The sequence below is a fragment of the Anser brachyrhynchus genome, assembly GCF_964034855.1.
Source record: "Anser brachyrhynchus genome assembly, chromosome: 17".
NCBI lineage: Eukaryota > Metazoa > Chordata > Aves > Anseriformes > Anatidae > Anser > Anser brachyrhynchus.
In genome coordinates, this window is record NC_137710.1 from 3943461 (window position 1) to 3961068 (window position 17608).

The window sequence follows — 17608 nt, forward strand, 5'->3', positions numbered from 1 at the left end:
CGCTGACTTGTGGGGTCAGCCGAGGGGCTGAACCTCTCTTCCCCCCACAGGGATGCCTCTTGGGTGAGATTCGATCTCTTGGTTATACCGAGAAACCTAACGCTCCCTACCGAGCTGTTTCATGAGTTACCAACTACCACGTGTCGTCGGTTGTTGGTCGTATTCCTGGTGTCTGCACGTGCTTCGCAGCCAGTGCATTTATCACCAGCAATCCAAAGAACCGGCACTCCTGTTGCTTCAATAAACCCCACCAGCCGTTTGCTAGGCCGAAAGTGCACTGTGCTGTTTGCGCACCTGGCTGGTGCTAATTCAATGCACCGAATGCGACCGACAGTGCCAGCTTGGGCATCGCTCGGAGCCCAACCCTGGCCGACCCCAGCCCCTCCGATATCTCAGGACAGGCTGGAACACAAGGGGTCCTGCCGAACTTCCCTACCCTTTAACCCAACAGAAGCCCAAATGCCGCTCCACGGATGCCCCCTCCTGCACCCTGGTCACCGGAGGCACAGCAACGACAACCCCCACGGCACCACCCTCCTGGGCTGCTTCTGGGTGACGCAAAGCCTCCCCTTTGGTTCCTTAGGGACTGGAAGCGAAGCCAGATGGCTTGAGGGAGGCAGCACATTTCCTGCTGAACCGGTGCCACGCTCTCTGGCCCGCCAACAACAGGTACCTAAGACGGAGCCGACATCGGCTGCGTGCTTCGGAGGTGGCAGACACGGGGTGGGACCGTCACCCTCAGCAGAGACGGAGAAACGGCGTCACCTCGGTCACTTTGGCCTGCCACCCGCATCGGTCTAGGGAGCCAGCCCCGCTAACAGCGGGCTCCCTCGGAGAGCTGGCACCATCACCGCGCTCTCCAACACCTCAGAGCCACGTCCAGAAGTGGCAGGGGCTCGGCTGATCTGGGGCCAGGAGCAGCTCGGGGTCGAGGGGGTGCACTGCTCCCACCAGAGAGGAAGAGGAGGGCGCCAGCACCTGTGCCCCCGTCCCCACGCCCCGCTCGGTGCAGGGACACCGAGGTCCTGTGCGAAGCGCTCGCTGCGCGCCAATCCTGCTGGCGGCCTGGCACCAGCGAGCAAACCCTACAATAACAAACCGGGGTGTGAGTCAGAGGCAAAAAACAACTCGGTAAGGAAACAGATTTCCGGTTCAGGCTGCCAGCGGGTTATTACTCTAAACAACAGGCACAGCGTTATTTCAACAGCGATGAGAGATGTTTTGACAGCGTCCTTTCAGAATGGAGAGCAGGCTGATAGGTTAGGCTAGAGGATACGGGCGAGGGGAGGGGGAGGCATTTTCTAAGGGGCTTTACAAAAGCTGGGACCGTGCAGGAGGACGAGCTGGGCTGCGATGCCTGGGGCACACCGGAGCCAGACCGAGGAATCTCCTTCCCAGCTGGCTGAGCACAGCCACAGGTGTCCCCTTGCCGCTTCCCCCTGCCCCGGGCAGATTTGGGGCTGTGGCTCTCCTTTGCTTCAAATCGAGTGTCCCAAACACACTTCACAAGGCCCCTAACTCATCTTTGAGACGACTGTTATTGTATGGTGAAGAAATGTCAAAGAAATGGCCCGTTTGGTTTGATTAATGATATTTACTGAGGTTGTGCAGTTATGTAACAGATGCCTACTGGGAGCTCCAGCACGCTGCAGTTAAACCACAATATGGTTTTGTGTTGTTTTTCAATGTTCAATTGGTATTTAAAATGCAATAACTTTCTTAGCCAACCTAAATTAAAGCACTAGTGGAGAGACATAAAGTGTAACCAATTGCTCAGATATGCCACTGGAATCAATCCGCTTCCTTTTCCCAATTTAACATGGTCTGAAGTCTTTTCTGTCTGCCTGCCGTGAAGTTTATCAAGGGCTCTGAGATGCTGGGATAAAAAAAATCCCATCCAAGTCCCTGGCATTATCTGCTCCTTCTTTGCAGCATTGCTTAACAAGTTGGAGACAGAGATCAGGGCTCCGTTGTGCCGGGAACTATTTATATCGCCTGGATGAAAACAGCGCTCGCAATCAAGGCTTCAGCCAGTTGTCAGCAGAGGAACGGGGAGGCGAAACACCTCCGAGTGATTTATAGCACATGGAACAGAACAAGCAAGAAACTGCAAAGAAAGGAAACCGAGAGGAGTCACCCTGCTTTTATTTTTGCTTCGCCTTAGGTAGCGCAGCAATAATTTTGTACTTGATAGAGTACAAAACATCGGAAAATCAGCCAAATTCCTTGATGTATTTGCTTCTCCAAGTCAATACACGAGCAGTTTCCAAGGGTAACCACTACCGGAGCTGCAAATGCCAGAGGCAGATGCACACGAGGTGTGTCTGGGGATGATGTTGTGAATTCCTGTCTGCCCCCAGACAGCTCTCCCCGACTGCTGCTCTCGGCCAAGTGCTGGCCGTGGTCCCTGCGAGCCGGCGGCTGTGCCACGTTATGGGCAGCATGCTCTGCCTCGTCCATCTCGCCCTGCAGCTGCTCGTTCCCCTTGCTGCTGTGCTCAGCACCCTGCAGCCCTGCACGCAGCCCGGCCATGCCCCGTGGGCAGGAACGTGCCGAACCCTGCGCCTAGCCCACGGATGGGGCAGATGAGCGGGGGCACTGGGGATGCGCACGGGCAACGCGTGCCAAACAAATGCCACCTGGGGTGCGTGGCACGAAGGCAGCCGGTGGGGAGGCTTCTGAGCAATGAACCCTTCGCCACCTCACCGCATCCTTCACAGCAGCCGGGGTAGCGGCACGGATGAGGAAGGAAGAGCCCGATTCCCAAGGCCATGGGGTTACGGACCCCGCAGGCTGCAGCAGCGCTGGGCCCACGTAAATTGGACAACTGAGAGGGGCAGGAGGACTGCGGGGAGCCAGGGAGCCCCAGCACCCAGCAGGGCAGGACAGCATTGGTGCTGAGCAGCCCCAGCAGCTGAGGGCACTGAAAGCCCGAGCCTCTGGCAGAGGGAAGCACACCTCCAGTGCAGGAGGCGCACGAGCCCTGCACGAGCCCAGCTAATGCACTGCTAAAACCAATGCCTTCCCTTTTTCTCTTTTGCAATACTTTCCCTCCCTCCAGGGTCCTAAAACACATTAACGCTGGGCTAAGACAGTTGTCGCAAATGCCTCCGGGTCACCTGGGCGAGCAGGTTAACAAATGGGCAAGAGAACCCTTCCTGCTGCCCCTGGGAAGGGGCTGCACGAGGAAAACCCTCCTTTGGGAGCTGGGGACGGGGAGCAGAGCAGGGCAAAACCCCTCCCCAGTGCAGAGCAGGGCAGGCACCCTGAGAGCTGTGCCGCAGCGCCTCCTCCCCGCTCCCGGTGCCGGCGGCTACGCACCCAGCTCGGCGCTCTGCTGCGGGGCGGCCGCCTCCTCGTTGTTGGCCTCGTTGGCCATGGAGCGGGTGATGCGCCCCTTGCGCCTGCCCTGGCTGTTGGCGGTTTTGCGGCCCTTGGAGGTGACGGTTTCCTTCTCGTCGTTGTCTTCCCCGGACGTGTCGTCGTTCTTGTCCCTGCAGAAAAAAACAAGGAGCGAGGAAATCACCATTGGGTCGGGAGGATTTGGAGGTCAAGTATTTCTCTGCACAAGTTTGGGGTTTTTGCAGTGGTCCTTTGGAGGGGAAAGTCTGCCTTATTTTATTATTTTTTTTGCACACATAGACCCCTTTCCTGGCTAATCTGGCGGCGGGGTTATTTGCGGCGGGGTTTGCACTCTGCAGATGGCTGTAGCTCCACCACCAAGTGCACGCAGAGACCTGACAGAGACAGGTTTAATACCAGGCCATTCAAATTCATCACTGCCTCCTCCTCATTTATCTTCCTGAAAAGGACCTGCTGGTAAATGTCTTAGCAGCCTAGATATAATGAAGCCAGATGTTCTTTTAAAGCAAGTATTAATCCCATTACAGATAGCTAGCAGCCCGCGTGCCAACCTTTCCCCGCCGCAGCTCTGATGCTCCCCTGTTAGTTATGATTGTGTCAGGCAGGGAGGCAGGCGCGGTTATAAAACTGGCCGAATCCCTTGATCTGGAAGCTCTCATGTTGACATCAATAACACTAAAGGTGAAGCGCCACGCTCGGCTGGGCTCCGAGAGCTCCTCCGACTCCGGGAGGTTCTCGCAACAGCAAAACAAGCCCGAGGATCAGAGCGGCTTTGCGGGTTGATCGGGTTTAAAAATAAAAGCACATCGGAGAGCTGTTTTCCAAGTTTGGGAGCAGCAGGGGGGGAGGGACAAAGAGGAAAGCAGGCTCTCCCCTTCCCTCCCGCTGGGAGGAGATGGGCACACGCAGCCCAGCACCGCATCGGGCAGCCCAGCACCGTGCCACGTCCCACCCCGCGTCCCAGCAGCACCCCGGGGAGACGCACAGTCCTCGCTGCAGGCGGAGGGGAGCCAGGAGGGGAGGGCTTCGCTTACTTTGTCAGTTCTTCTTTGTCATTTTCTGCTTCCTGTTTGTCTTCCTCTTTCTCTCCCTCCTTCTCCTTTTCTTTCTCTTTTTCATCCTTCTCTTCTTGGCTGCTCCGGGGCATTTGCTGCTGCTGCTGCAAAACAAGGGACGCAAAACAAAACAAACCTCAGCGGCAGGGCAGATAAACCTCGGCACCTGGGCCAACCTAAACAAACACGGCCAAACAATGCCGGGGGGCCAGCGGCCAAGAGGAAAGAGCGCTGCACCACCACGGGGTGCCCGTCTGCAGGACAGGGTGCAGCCAGGGGGCCGAGAGCATTACGGGGAGATCAAGGTGGGGGGGGGGTTGGGATCTACTGTGGCAGCCGTGCTCCGGGCCCTGCGGGACAGCCCCGCTGCACTCACTGCTAGCTGCATCGGTCACGACCCGCACCGGAGACGCCCCAAGGCTCAGCGACACAGATGCTGCTACCTTTTTTCCCAGTGTCTGGTCCACGGGGACATTTTATGGCCTCTGGGTCCCCGAGGAGGGACGATGCCCCTGCTCCCTGCTGCCCTGCATCGCCCGGCCCCCTGGGCAGGGGCTGCGCGCACCAGCACCCGGCCGCCGCCACCGGCACTCTGGTACCGACCGCGCCGTGTTACGGGGGGAGGGAGGGACGTGCCTATTAGAGTATTTCTGGATTTTGTTTCAACAGCTGCAGGAAGGAGGATGCTGGGGAGGCCTGGTTCCCCTGACCTCCCTTCCCTCTGGCGACCGGCAAACGAGAGGAATTTCATAGAGGAGTAAAAATTAGAGACGGGAAATGATTTATTAAAGCCCTCCTGCTCCTGGCTAATGCAGGGCTGCTTGCTCCAGTAAAGCCACCCGGCTCACCCAGCCCCTTCCCAAGCGGCAGCGCTCCCACCAGCCCTGAGAAAGGGCTCGGCGATGAAACGGAGGGGGGAAACTGGCTTAAAGGGGATTTATCAGCACAAGTCTGATCCCGGGTAGCCTAGCTGTCACGCAGACATTTGGAAAGTGCCGTGCTGATGAGGTGTGCTCCGTCCTGGGAGCCCGTCCCCGCTCCGCGATGCTCGAGCTCGTGGCTGCCTCCAGCTGCGGCTTCCCCCGCAGCAGCCGCGCTCAGCGTGAGCTAAACCCTCAGCCCCAAAGGGCTGCTGCTAAAATTAGAAGCGCGGAGCCGTCAAAAAGGGCTTCAGAGCACTTCAGCGAGAAAGGTTCTTAATTCTTCCAGGCCCCAGCTCAATGCAAGTCCTCAAAGCATGAACACGACGCTGCCATCAGCTGAAACCCCAGGGGCTTCCAGCTCCTCCCGGCCCCTGCGGCACCTCCCCGCCAGCAGTGCCCGAGCTGCACCCCCCTGCACCCCGCTGCGCCCCGGGGGCGACTCGGGAGGGCTGGGATGAGCACTCGGGTGCTGAGGATCTTCCAGCGCCCACAAATCTCTGACGCTTTGGGACCGGGCTGGCTGCTGAGGCGTGCGGAGCCCAGGGATGCTCCTGGGAGCCTGCGGCCACCCAGCTCCCCGGGGAAGGGATTTCCCCAAGGCAGGAGGCGTTCCCAGGGCAGGGAGCACGGCTCAAAGGATTGAACCCGGCAACTGCCCGAGACCAGCGCCATACCTGGCGTGCCGGGCGCTGCCCCCAAAACCCTGCAGAGAAGCTCGGGGGCAGTCGGCAGAAGCCTCGCTGCGACTCGGAGGCTGGCCAGCCCACGCGGGCTGCAGCGGAGCAAGGGGCACGCGTCACACGCGCGCTCCCAGCGCTGCCCTGAACCCTCTGACTCGTGAGTCACGCCGCGGGTCGGCGGTGAACCCGCGCGGGTTCAGCCCGGAAAAAAGGGCCACGAGGGGACGGCGGGGACCTGTGGCTCAGGGCTGGGCTGCGTGGGGAGAGCACGGGGCTTCGGGCAGGCTCTGCCCCGGCCCCCGGCCGTCACCACCCACGCTCCTTCCCTTCACCGAGTGCTTGGGCAAGCGAGGGGTACCCAGATCAGTTCTGCAGTGTTTCTACCGCTCCTTCACGAATATTTTCTTCCGGGGGAGGAGGGAACCACGCAACCCTGAGACACCAGCTCCGTGGGGTGAAGACGAACAGCCCTCGGTACCGAGCTGCCCCTGCACACACGCTCCCCAACCCGTGGGACAGTTTGCCTGTCCTAAGCCCCACAACACCTAGCCCGAACAAAGTCCCCAGGGACACCCACCAAGACAGCAAGGAAACTTAGGGCACTGCCAAAGAGGTGTCCCCACCCACATGCGGGGACACGAGCGTCATGCTCAGAGGGGCAGGTGCCTGTCCACAACCCTGCGCCCTACAGGCACCGGCCGCCAGCAGCCGGCCCTATTCCTCCGGCCTTAAACCAGCCCCTGCCCCAGCAGCAGGCTCGCAGGGCTCCTCGGGGAAGCTCCCTTATCGTTTCATCTCGTCTCCGCACCCGCTGGAAGCAGCGGGCTGTAACCCCGAGCAGCGATCGCAGCTCTTCCCCATAGTAACGGGCTGGGATCGCGGTGATGCTAATGAGCTCCCCGCGCCAACCTGCAGGCACAGGGCTGCGAGAGGCAGGGAGAGGCACGAGCAGCCGTGGAGGCTCACGCCCCAACGCACACACCTCCCAGGATGGCACCGGCCGATCTCCATCCTGTCCAGGAGCTGCCGAGCCCTCCAGCCCGGCTGCAGGGAATGGATGTGTGCCATGGGGCCGCCAGTCCCACCGTGTTTCCCCATCTCCTGGCTTACTCCCAATGGAGGTTTCAAGCCAAAGGTGGTGGGACACCAAACCAGCGCTCCTACCACCGCAGAGGAGCATTTTAATCCACGGATGCCCTCTAGTGATTGCCCTGGGCCAGCCGGGGCATGGTGCCCGATGCCAGGAGTGACATCTCACAGGGCAGAAATGCTGCGTGGGCGCAATGCCCCGCGTGGCAGCGTGACGGCTCTCATCGGCCGGCGCTCTCCCGCGTGTCCGAAAGGCACAGAGCAGGCAGCGCTGTCACCCCCAGGCCACGCTGGGGAAAACTGCCCCCGGCTCCACCAGGAGCTGCATTTGCTCCTTCAATCCCGAGGAGGCTCACGGGGCCGATGGCAGCCCGAGCGGCTGCCCAGGCCCACCCACGCCACGTGCTCTACCTCCAACCTCCCACCGCACGGCGTCGGAGCCCGGCACAGCCCGGCACAGCGCCGGGAGCCGCCGGGCACGGGGAAGCCACAGCCGGGAGCCGGCCCCCAGCCGGCCGGTCCCCCACCCTGCCCGGCACCGGGCTGCCCCCGCGGCGCACGGGGAGGCTATTCTTAGCTCTGGACACGGACCAGCTCTGGATGATTCAAGGGACGGGACGCCATCCCGAAGCGTGACGGGCCAGGAAATGCTTCCCCAATTACCAGATGATGTTTCCTTCTGATTCACGCTGCCCCACTTAGAGGTGGACTGGCAGGTGGGCTGGCGCTTATTGGAAAAAAAAGAGGACCAGGACTGAAACTGCTCCACTCCGGCAAGCTCCCTCCAGCGACAGCCCTGTCTCCCCAGGCTGAACCCCCCAGGTGCAGGAGGCAGAGCAGGCCCACGCTCCCCGCCTCGCGCCGAAGGCTGAGGGATGTGCCCGAGGCCTGGGGAGAAGCCTGTGGCAGAGCAGGGCCGTCCCTCCCGTCCCTCCCTTCCAGGTCAAGTGTTCTCCTGCTGCCGGACCGCCCTTCCTCCCCAGCATCGCCGCTGTTTGTTTTTGCTGCCAACACATCCTGTTTATTTAAAAAGGCCCCGGGACAAATCGCATGCGGGACGCGTGAGCGAGAGGCCGATCCTGCTCCGAGCCCCGGGGTGCGAGCCCGCGGAGCCGTGCTGCCTCCCTCCCGGAGCGATTGCCGTGCTCCGGCACGAGCTGCTCCCTAATTACAAACATCTGCTCACCTCTACCCCAATTCCCCAGCGGCCCCGGAGCAGCTGGAGAGGAGCAGAGCGGTGCCAGCCCCGCCGGGAGCAGCGCGTGCGCCTCCAGCCTCCCCCTGGCCGGGGCGGCGGGCAGGGTGGCATGCTCGCACCCACCCACCCAACTCCTGGGAGCGATGCGTGGCTGGCTCGCGGAAATCTGCTCGCCCTAGCCAGCCGCCCCCGTCGCACTGGCACGCCGTGCCCAAGCACGCTTTCCGGGGACACGGGCTTGCAGGTAGGTCCCGGCCAGCGAAGCGTTGGCCCCACCGAGAAGCGACCAACTCGCCGCGCGTCCCGGCAGCGCTCGCCGCCCCCCCCCCCCAGCCGCAGGCCCTGGGTCTGGCAGGGAAAAAGCCACGGCGAGGAAGAGGTGCAGCTCCTCCCACTCTGTTTACTTCCTCCGCTCAGGCGCTGCCTGCTTCTGGCAGGACAGGAGGGCAGGAGGAGGTGGGAAGCAGCTCCCCACCTTCTCCCTCCCCAGCTCCGCCGGAGACGCCCTGGGACAGAGACGGGGGAAACCGGCCAGAAACGCCTTCCCGACCCGCAACGCGCCCCCCCCGGCTCCCCGAGCGCCCCATCACTCGCTCAGCACCCCCCCAGCCCCTCGCTCCCCCCCCCGGTGCTCACCTCTCTGGCCCCGGGCTCGCGCGAGCGGCCGGTCCCCGACAGCCCCATCGCCGGCTCCCGGCCCCTGCTCACCGCCCAGCCATCCGGGCTCGCTGCGCCTTACGTTCTCCAGCTCTGAAGGCTTCCTGACGATTTGCATAGTTAAGCCGTAAACTAACCACAACATTCCTCTTATGATTTTGCAATCTGCTGGAATAACGTGGTCGCTCTAAGTCGAGTCGATGAATCATCATCTATAAACCACAGCTCTCGTCACCGGGGCTCTCAGTGCTGGCTGCAGCCAGTGTGATTAATCTGCGAGGATGCCAAGCCGAACCTACAGCGCAGGGCTATTTATTTTCCAAACTTCCAAGCCTCTGGAGAACCGCCGCTCCTGCCTTCCCCGTCCCCTCCGCGGTGAGACACGCCGGGCTGTGGCAGGGGCTGGGGACAGTGCCAGAGCCAGGCGCAGACACCTCGCTGCCCCCAGAGCATCCCGGAGCTCGCTGCTGGCCCCGCACACCTTGCGCCCGAGGCACCCGCTCTCCTCCAAAGCCACGGGGATGCTCGGGGTGCTTCTCACCCCGTGCTTTGTAGCTTCAGCAGAGCAAACCAAGGCTCAGCTGCATCCCCAGCCCTCGTGCTCCCAGGGAGGGGGACAGGGCTGGCCATCCAGGGATGGATGAGCTCACTCCTGGCCAGCTCCTCCTGTCTGGCCACGCCGCGTGCTGGTGGATGTGCAGGTGGGGGACTGGCTGGGTGACAGCACCGTGAGGCCTTCACCAAGCCCCAGCGCTGGCTGGAGGTGCTGCCTCCTCTCTCACGCCAGGTTTTGAGGCTGGATCTGCTGCCCATGGGATGCCATTTGGCAGGTGGATCACGTCACCTCCAGCACCGTGCCCAAAGTCACCACCTCCTGCCTGCTCCTCGCAGCAGGAGGAAGCAAACTGCCACCCCTAATGCCAGCCGCACACGGAGCCGTGTGCGTGCCGGGGCTGCCCGATGCGACATCTGGGTACCTTACCTCTCAAACTCACTCACTCACATCACAGGGATGAGCTTTGAGACTTTTACTCAGACGTGACTTTCCTGCCATTGCCACCAGCTCGCTCTGAGCCTTCTGCAGCAGCGTGGAGACGCGTGCCAACGCTCTCCCCACCCACACTGCAGCCAAACCTGCCTCGATGGGGAATTTGGGTAATGCGGTGCCCTGCCGGCCACGTGGGCCTGAGCCCCCTCCCCACCTGCAGACCTGAGACCCCTTGGCCGTGCCTCCTACCGCACATGAGGTGCTGGTGCCTCCCTTCTCCCGTGGGTGACCTCAGACTCAGGCATTTACGGTGCTCTCCTGGTGCGCTCGGCTGCGCAGCCGGCTCAGGCCGAGGTCACTGCACGCAATCAGGGAGTCGCAAATTAAAACCAGCTCAAGATAAGCCGAAGGCAAAAGGCCCATGTTTTGCTGGCCCGGGAACGCTTGGGGTTTGCTTTATCGCTCTCCCCCTCCCCGTGCATCCTTCCACTTGCTTTCAGGCTCTCCCTATACCCAGTACCCCTTGGAGTGCCCTGCCGAGGCACAGCCACCGCCCCAAGCACCCGCAGTGCCAGCCCCCTCGCCAGCCCCCACTGAGTGCTGCCCAGGCTCCTGAGCCCCCCCGGAGCATCCTTCCACCTCTGCCAGCCCCGCAGCGGGGGCTCAAGCCCGTCTGCCACCGAGGTTTGATCCCACACAGCCGCTACAAACAGCACCTCCCGTCGCCCTCCCTGCAGGGAGCTCGCAGACAGGCCGGATAGAGAGCGCAGGCGGGAGGGCTTATAAATATATATATATATGCATCACGTAAGCGACTCCCAAGGCCCAAAGCCTCTGATCTGACAGTCTGGAATGCCTCAGTCCTCGCTGCCACCCACAGCCGCGGAGCCTGGCTTCTCACGACCGCGCGCAGCACCCTCCGCTCATGGGAGAAACCACAAATCAAAACAAGCCGCTGCCAAAACACGGAGGGGAAGGAGGAGGTCTGCTGGCTACTCCGCTTTGATCGCTCACAGCCCGGGCTTGGGCTCGATGCTGTTGGCCGTGGAAGCAAGTCAGAGAACAGAGGGCCAAGCTGGGATTTGATAAGGAAAACGACAGCGAGCGCGGGGCTCGCTCGGTTTGGCTGGGAGCAGGAAGGCTCCAGCAGGGAGCGCGGGGCAGCCCTCGATCTGTGCTGCTTCTCTGCTGGATGCAACCACTGCTCAGCACCAGAGAGCACTGGGCACGGCACAGATGAAGGACTGGGACCAGTAGGGCTGGGGCCATGCACCTGGGTGTGGGCCCATCGCTCTCCACGCTGGGAGCCTCTCGGGCACGTGCCTCCCGGCCTTCTACCGCACGGGGATCCTGCTCGAGCGTGGCAGCGAATTTACAGGACCCTGCTCGAGCGATCCCTCCTTAAATCACCGAGGGCTTTTCCATAAGAGGAAATGTTTCTTTTCTGGGTCACTGCTGAGTTTTTTGAAAAGTGATTTGACTGCTTACGAAGGGAAAATGACCCGAGGGGAAGAGAGCACAACATTTGGAAGTGGTGAAGACGAGCCCCGCTCCGTCCCAGGCAGGGAACACGTGTTTTCTCTTCTCTGCGGTTTGCTTTGCCACACTCTGCCCTGCTGCCAGGCTCCAGCTCTCCGCCGGCTGCTTTCCGGCTCCGCAGGGACCCCCCCCCGGCGCGGTGCAAACAAACAGTGGCAGGGGCTGGGCAAGAGGCTGCTGGGCCCCACGCGCACGCACCGGGGCGAAGAAAGCCCTCCGGGATTTTCAGCTGCGCCCGTTTCAGAAAGCACCGTAGCCACGACGTGACCTGCCTCCCTATTTCCCTTCGGCTCCAAGCTTCACACGGTTCCCAGTCAAAACCGGATCCCGACTGTAAATAAAACAACTTATCCCCAGATCCGTTCCCTATCCGAGACCCACGAGGAGGACGCTGCGTTCCCCAGGCAGCTCGGCAGCTCCCGGCCCCCTGCAGCACCCAGGACTACTCACGTGAGCGCAGGCGCCGTGGGGCACTCGCCCAGGGGCTGCATGGACCTGCTGCCGCAGAAACACCAGTCCGAGCGCGGGGTGAGCCGGCGTGGGGCTTCACGTGGCTCCCACGCAGCTATATTCTCACCGAGATGTAATTAAGCTGCAAGGAACAGCCAGGACATCGCGGCCACGCGGTCCATCAGCGGCTGGTCCACGGGCAGCCCGTGCCGGTGCCACTGGGGTGGAGCGGCCGCATCCCCACGGTATCGCCACCGCCCCGGCACAGCCTGCGAGGCTGCCGCGGGGTCCGGGACCCAAGCAGCGATCCTCCCGCAGCACCACGTCCTTGGGTTCCTTTCCCAAATATGGCCGCGTAGTTCTGGTGTAATCACCCCCAAAACTGCAGCTGGGATTCCAGGAATGCGAGTTTCCATTGTGTCGGCCCGACCGCGCTGCCCGGAGGGGTGGCAGGGCGGTGGGAAGGCTGCGGCTGGCTCTACCGGGGACACGACACCTTCCGGGGTGTGACCAGGGATGGGGTTTGGGAGCATCGGGAGCCCGGACGGGAAGGATCTTCACCCCTGTCCTGCTGCCACGGCCTGCAGCATCGTGCAGGCACTGTCGGAGGGTTACGGGAACAGCACCAGTCTGAACACAGCCACATCTCACACCGTGCCTACCTCCTCTGCACAAACACTGCTCAGAAGCAGCACACGGTGGGCATCAGGCCCCAGACAAAGCCCCGAGCCCTTGCCTGCACCTCCAACGGCACCGAGCTGTAGGAGGAGCACGAGGGACAGGCTGTTCTCCCAGAACCAACCACGTTCCCTAACAAAAAACGGCTTTTTTGCAGGGCTCCACCACTTCCAAGTGTCCTCCGGCATGACCCTTGCCTTTGCTACAGGACTGATTTTTGGAGCACGAGGTTTTGGAGCACATCTGAGGTTCCTGGAGGTTAGGTGGTCTTGTTTGGGTTTATTTTGGCTACGAGGAGATGTGGATTTAAAGTGTGAGCACCTGCACCTGGCAGCACACACGAGCTCCCAAGGTGTTAAATGCTCTGCAAGACGTTTCTCTCCCCAAGACCACAGCTCAGCCAGGACCAGGACCATGGCATCCATCCAGGTTCAGCGTCTTCTCATGGGTCCTTCCCCCTCAAGCCAGGCCTGGGGAATTTTCCAGCCCTCCTTGGCCACCAGCAGTGCTGTCAGACTGCAAACCTGTCCGGAAACCGAGCCAAATTCAATCCCCTCCAAAAATCCCAAATCAACAAGGTCTGGGGGGTTGTTAACACAGATGTGGTTCCTAAAACGGTGGGAGAGCCCGAAGTCCACACGGCTGCCAAAATCCCGGTGCCCCGCTCAGGCTCAGAAGCAGCTGGGGGGTCCCAGGGGTGCAGCGGCAGGGTGCCTGCAGGCTCTGCTCCGCACCTCCCGCAGCCGGTGCCTGAGAAATCAGCCCCTGAAGGAAAAGAGATCTGGGTTGTGCCCAAGCAGCCTGAATCAGAGCGTGCACGGTGCTGGATGGGGCAGAGAACGGGGCTGTGCAGCCTCACCGCGGCGTCCCAGCAGCACGGTGTGAAACCATACCCCAGCACCGAAATCCCAGCCCTACACGCTGCTCTTTTACGGGGCACGCTGCGGCCACAAGCCCACAGCCCTGCTGCTGCTCCGATCATCCCGGTGCCGCTCACAGGCAGTGCTGGAGCCGGCCCACACTTAGACGCCCGCAGGATAATTTATCGGTATTTGTGGCAGCGAAGTTTACTGGTCGCATCCAGGCACGGCTCTGTGCGATGCGCTGCGTCATTAAAGCAGCATTTTATGACAAATATCTCCGCGGGTCTGAAAGAGAACTTGTCAAAGCCGTTGGCGTTAACACGGAGCTGCTCCCCGGACTGATGGAAATCGAATGCTTCCCAGAAATAAATACCCATCAGTCGACTCGTTAGCCAGTGCAGTTAACGGAGCAAGGGTCCGAGCGCAATTTACAGCCTGTGAGGCATTTCGCTGAGCTCCGGACCTGCTCCTGGCACAGGGAGAGGAGGAGGCAGCAGGACGAGCCCCGTCTGCAGTGCAGGGCCCCAGGGCCGCATCCTGCGGAGCCGCGCTGAGGCCCCGAGCGCCCGCCTGGCAGGCTGAGCCTCTGCCAGCACGGCGAGCCGCGCCGCCACGCACCGTGTTGACGCTAAAAAACTGAAGGGCTTGTTTATAAAAACCCGGGCTCGGGCTGTTTATCCTCACCAGCGTGTGGGGACGGGAACGGTTTGCGTTTGGGGGAGGGCGGGCCAGCCGTCGGTACAGATAATTCGATTTGGCTTTTGGCAGGGGGCACGGAAGAAGGGGGGCGGGGGGGGAGGGCTGGGAAAGCTGTCAGCCCCGGCAGGGGAGCGCGTTGCTGCCCGGCCGCTCACGCAGTGGGGCACAGGAGCCGCCGTGCTGCTGGTGGAGCCGGGGGGCTGCGTGGGGGTCCGGCCCCTCGGGTGGGATCCTGCTCCAGAAGCACCGCCGGGCGAATCCTCGAAAGCGTCAGCGTTACCGGCCGGGTGACGTCCCGCTCGCCGTGGAATATGTGAGCGCTGTCTGCCGGCACGTCCCGCGGGGCTGCCAGGGCCCGCGTCCTCCCGCCGCCGTGCATGACTTCACCCGGCCCCGAGTCACCCCCGGCACCGCGCAGGGACGGGTGGCTTCAGCCCCGGGAACCCACCAGCACCGCGCGGGGAACGCGACCGCCGCGTCCTGCTCCATCACGCAGGCGCGCTGCTCCGAAGCTCGGCATGGATTTATTCCGGAATGAAAGCCCCGCACGGGATCACTGCGGTGAAACAGACACACTTCTTCCAGCTCGGGTTCGGCACGATGCTGTGCTACTGCGGCCGGGCTGAACGGCTTGCCCGAGCAGCGCGGCACATGGTGATAGCTGCTGAGTTTCGGTGCCCCGCTCCCTGCACAGGATTAGGGGCGTTAACCAGGAGATGCTCTCTGAAATACCCTAAGGAGCGACTGCCACAGCCCCCCCAGGAAACACATCCAACACAAGGGGTAGCGCTGCGCAGCTTTCGTTACACGATCATGCAAATTTATGCTCATTACTGCACACTGAGGATTGGATCAGATCGTTTTTACCATGACTCAAACTTTTTTTTTTTCCCCCCCCTTCAATGAGAAATTACACGCTTGGAAGCGATTACTTTTAGCACTGATTCCCTCCTTTCGGGGTTAAATGACATTTTTCCTACCCGAATGCGGAGGATTATTTTAGAAAGGATCCTCAGCTCGGCAGCCTGAGCGCTGTGCATAACGATGCCTCGGATGCGTGCGCCTTTCATTCATTCGCCCAAGGGGAGGCAGCGCCGGGAGCATGCGCCGCGCCTTGGACCGGGAGCCTGCTTGTTTTTATGACAAACTGGAAGCAGAATCATGTGAAGTCCCCGCTCTTGGCAGGAGAATTTGAGCAATAAGTAGCGGCTTTATGAGGAATATCCTTTGCCAGGGGACCATCAGCCAGGGAGCAATGGGATCCTTGTTTTTTAATGTACTTTTAATAAGTAGGCCACAATGATAATCCTGACACCAGAGTAGCTTTATTTCTACTTGCAATTATCCCCGCTTTTCGCTCAAGCTCCCCGCAGCCTCCAACAGCAAATAAGACCACCAAGCTCTCCGTGAGAAAAGGAGCGAGACGACAGAGCAGGGCCACTCCAGAGGCACTCTGTGTCGGACCTCAGCCGCTCCTCTCACCCGGCAAAGCGCACATCTCCCTCCCCTGCACTAAATCCACGAAATCCCACCGCTGGCGTTTAGCCGCTTTAACCCTCACCAGCAGGACCGACCACGTCAGAGCCCAGAGCACGTGCAGCGCTGGGAGCAAGGCACGAAGCCTCCCAGTGCCGCAGGTGTCCAGCAGCCCCAAGCCCTCCTTGTCCCTTTTACGGGTTGCCTGTCCCCGTGCTGTCCCCCCTTGCAGTCCCGAGCCCTGCTGCCCTTCTCCGGTCACCATCAGCCCAGCGTCCCCGCTCCCCGCACCGTCCCTCAGCGCGCAGCCCCGGCTCTTCAGGAGGCCACGCGGGCAGCAGGGTGAGGTGCATGGGGTTAATGATAATCCGGGAAACAAGGGAATTATTTTTTAGCTGGGATTAGGTCCTCGCCGTCCAGCTCAGCAGACAGCCCCACGAACGGCTGAAGTGGCACGGTGAGGAGGGACCCGACAGGAAGGCCGGGAGGGGACACGAGGCTGAGGTGCAGGGTGACTTTTCCTTCAAAAGCAGCGACGTTCTGGTCGAGCTCTGCACCACCAACACTGCAGTCAGCTCACCTCGGGGCCCAGCAGTTGCTGCCTCTTAATGATTTACAAATATTTCTGTCCCCTAATTCCTAAAGCAGGCCTGCCTTCTATTACGGCTGATGCAGCAAGTCCCCGTTTCCACAGGCCGGCCCCTCAACGAGGCTCCAAATGGCAGCCCACGACCTCCACCGCCCCCGTTGGACCAGACTCACAAGCAAGGGGAAGCATCCCAGGAAATTCTGCGGCCAGGGCTACTTCTGGTTCTTCTAAAAGGCAAAATACAAGCAGTACCTGCTGAGCGCAGGACCGGCGGGTCCGTGGCCGCAGGGCTCGTGCAGAGCAGGGCGGCAGATTGCCTCTCTCCCTCCACACTTGTTACTTGCTCAACTTAACATCGAAGCCAGAATGAGCTGTGCTAAATGTCTCCACTGCTAACAAGAAACAAATGTGGCCTCATGTTCTAGTTGCTGTGATCTAACAAAACAGACCATGGTAAACACTATAAAAATGTACTGGAGGGAACCACCCTGTGTTTGCTGGGAGAGGGACTGGATAATCTAATAGGGTTTTATCCATCTCTAATGTCTCTGAAAAAAAGAAGGGAAAATTGGGCCCCGTCCATGACATTCGTCATGTGCGAACTATTCTGATGTCTTAATGCTGCAGAAATCAAATTGGAGCAAGGCTACCTATCTGCCTCCCAATCAGCATCTAGACCCAAGTGCTGCTTTTTATGGCCATGCAGCACGAGGAGCTGCTGATGTCAGCGGTGGTATGGGACAGGCCAGTTTTTCCATTCCTATCCCCATGTTTTCCAGAGAGATTCCCTGTGCCATCACCTCACTCTCCTCACTCCATAGATCATTGTTCACTTCACCAACCTGGGGGCTCACCTCTGTCTGCAAGCATCTGCGGGGACAGGGTTCCTGCTCTTAGCACTTATCTTGGCACTTTGGTATCAGCAGCAACACTGCCAAGGTCACGTCTCGTTTCACATCTAGGCCACATAACTCCACGGGTTGATCCATCACCTACCCCCAGGCACCTCGTGTTGTATCTGAGGGACCCGCCAGGCCCTCAGCTGGCATGCCAAATGTGTTAAGGGTCTCCTCTAGCTTCAGCACCAAACCTGCCAGCCCCCAAGGGATGTCAGACACCCTCAGGCATTTCAGAAGGCTTTACGGACCCCTGCTCAGTGGCCAGAAGTCACCGAAGCCATTCCCCTCCCATCCCAACGCAGGTACAAGAGCCTCGGGCAGTCCCTGCCAGGTAGGAGCACCCCTGCCCAGCACCCAGCCCAGCACCGTCCCGCTGGCACGCCAGCTGTGGAGGGCAGAGGGAAACAGCTCGGGTCTCAGGCAGGACCGACATCTCCTCCGGGCAGGCTGCACAGGCCACCC

The 17608-nt window shown here is 60.8% G+C and overlaps 1 protein-coding gene across 19 annotated transcripts in view; it reads right to left on the bottom strand.

Annotated features, from left to right (window-relative positions):
• The window catches only part of NCOR2 (nuclear receptor corepressor 2), a 234201-nt gene that overhangs the window by 59298 nt on the left and 157295 nt on the right, over window positions 1-17608 (bottom strand). For 16 of the 19 annotated variants that reach the window (XM_080560150.1, XM_080560143.1, XM_080560142.1 and 13 more), the window contains 2 exons: window positions 4398-4522; window positions 3322-3494 (listed from right to left, as the gene is read on the bottom strand). In XM_080560150.1, the coding sequence (XP_080416276.1) occupies window positions 3322-3494; window positions 4398-4522 (298 nt within the window). Of the gene's footprint in view, window positions 1-3321; window positions 3495-4397; window positions 4523-8944; window positions 12781-17608 lie in introns of those variants that run through there. The other 3 variants (XM_080560149.1, XM_080560148.1, XM_080560152.1) reach the window with 3 other exon arrangements.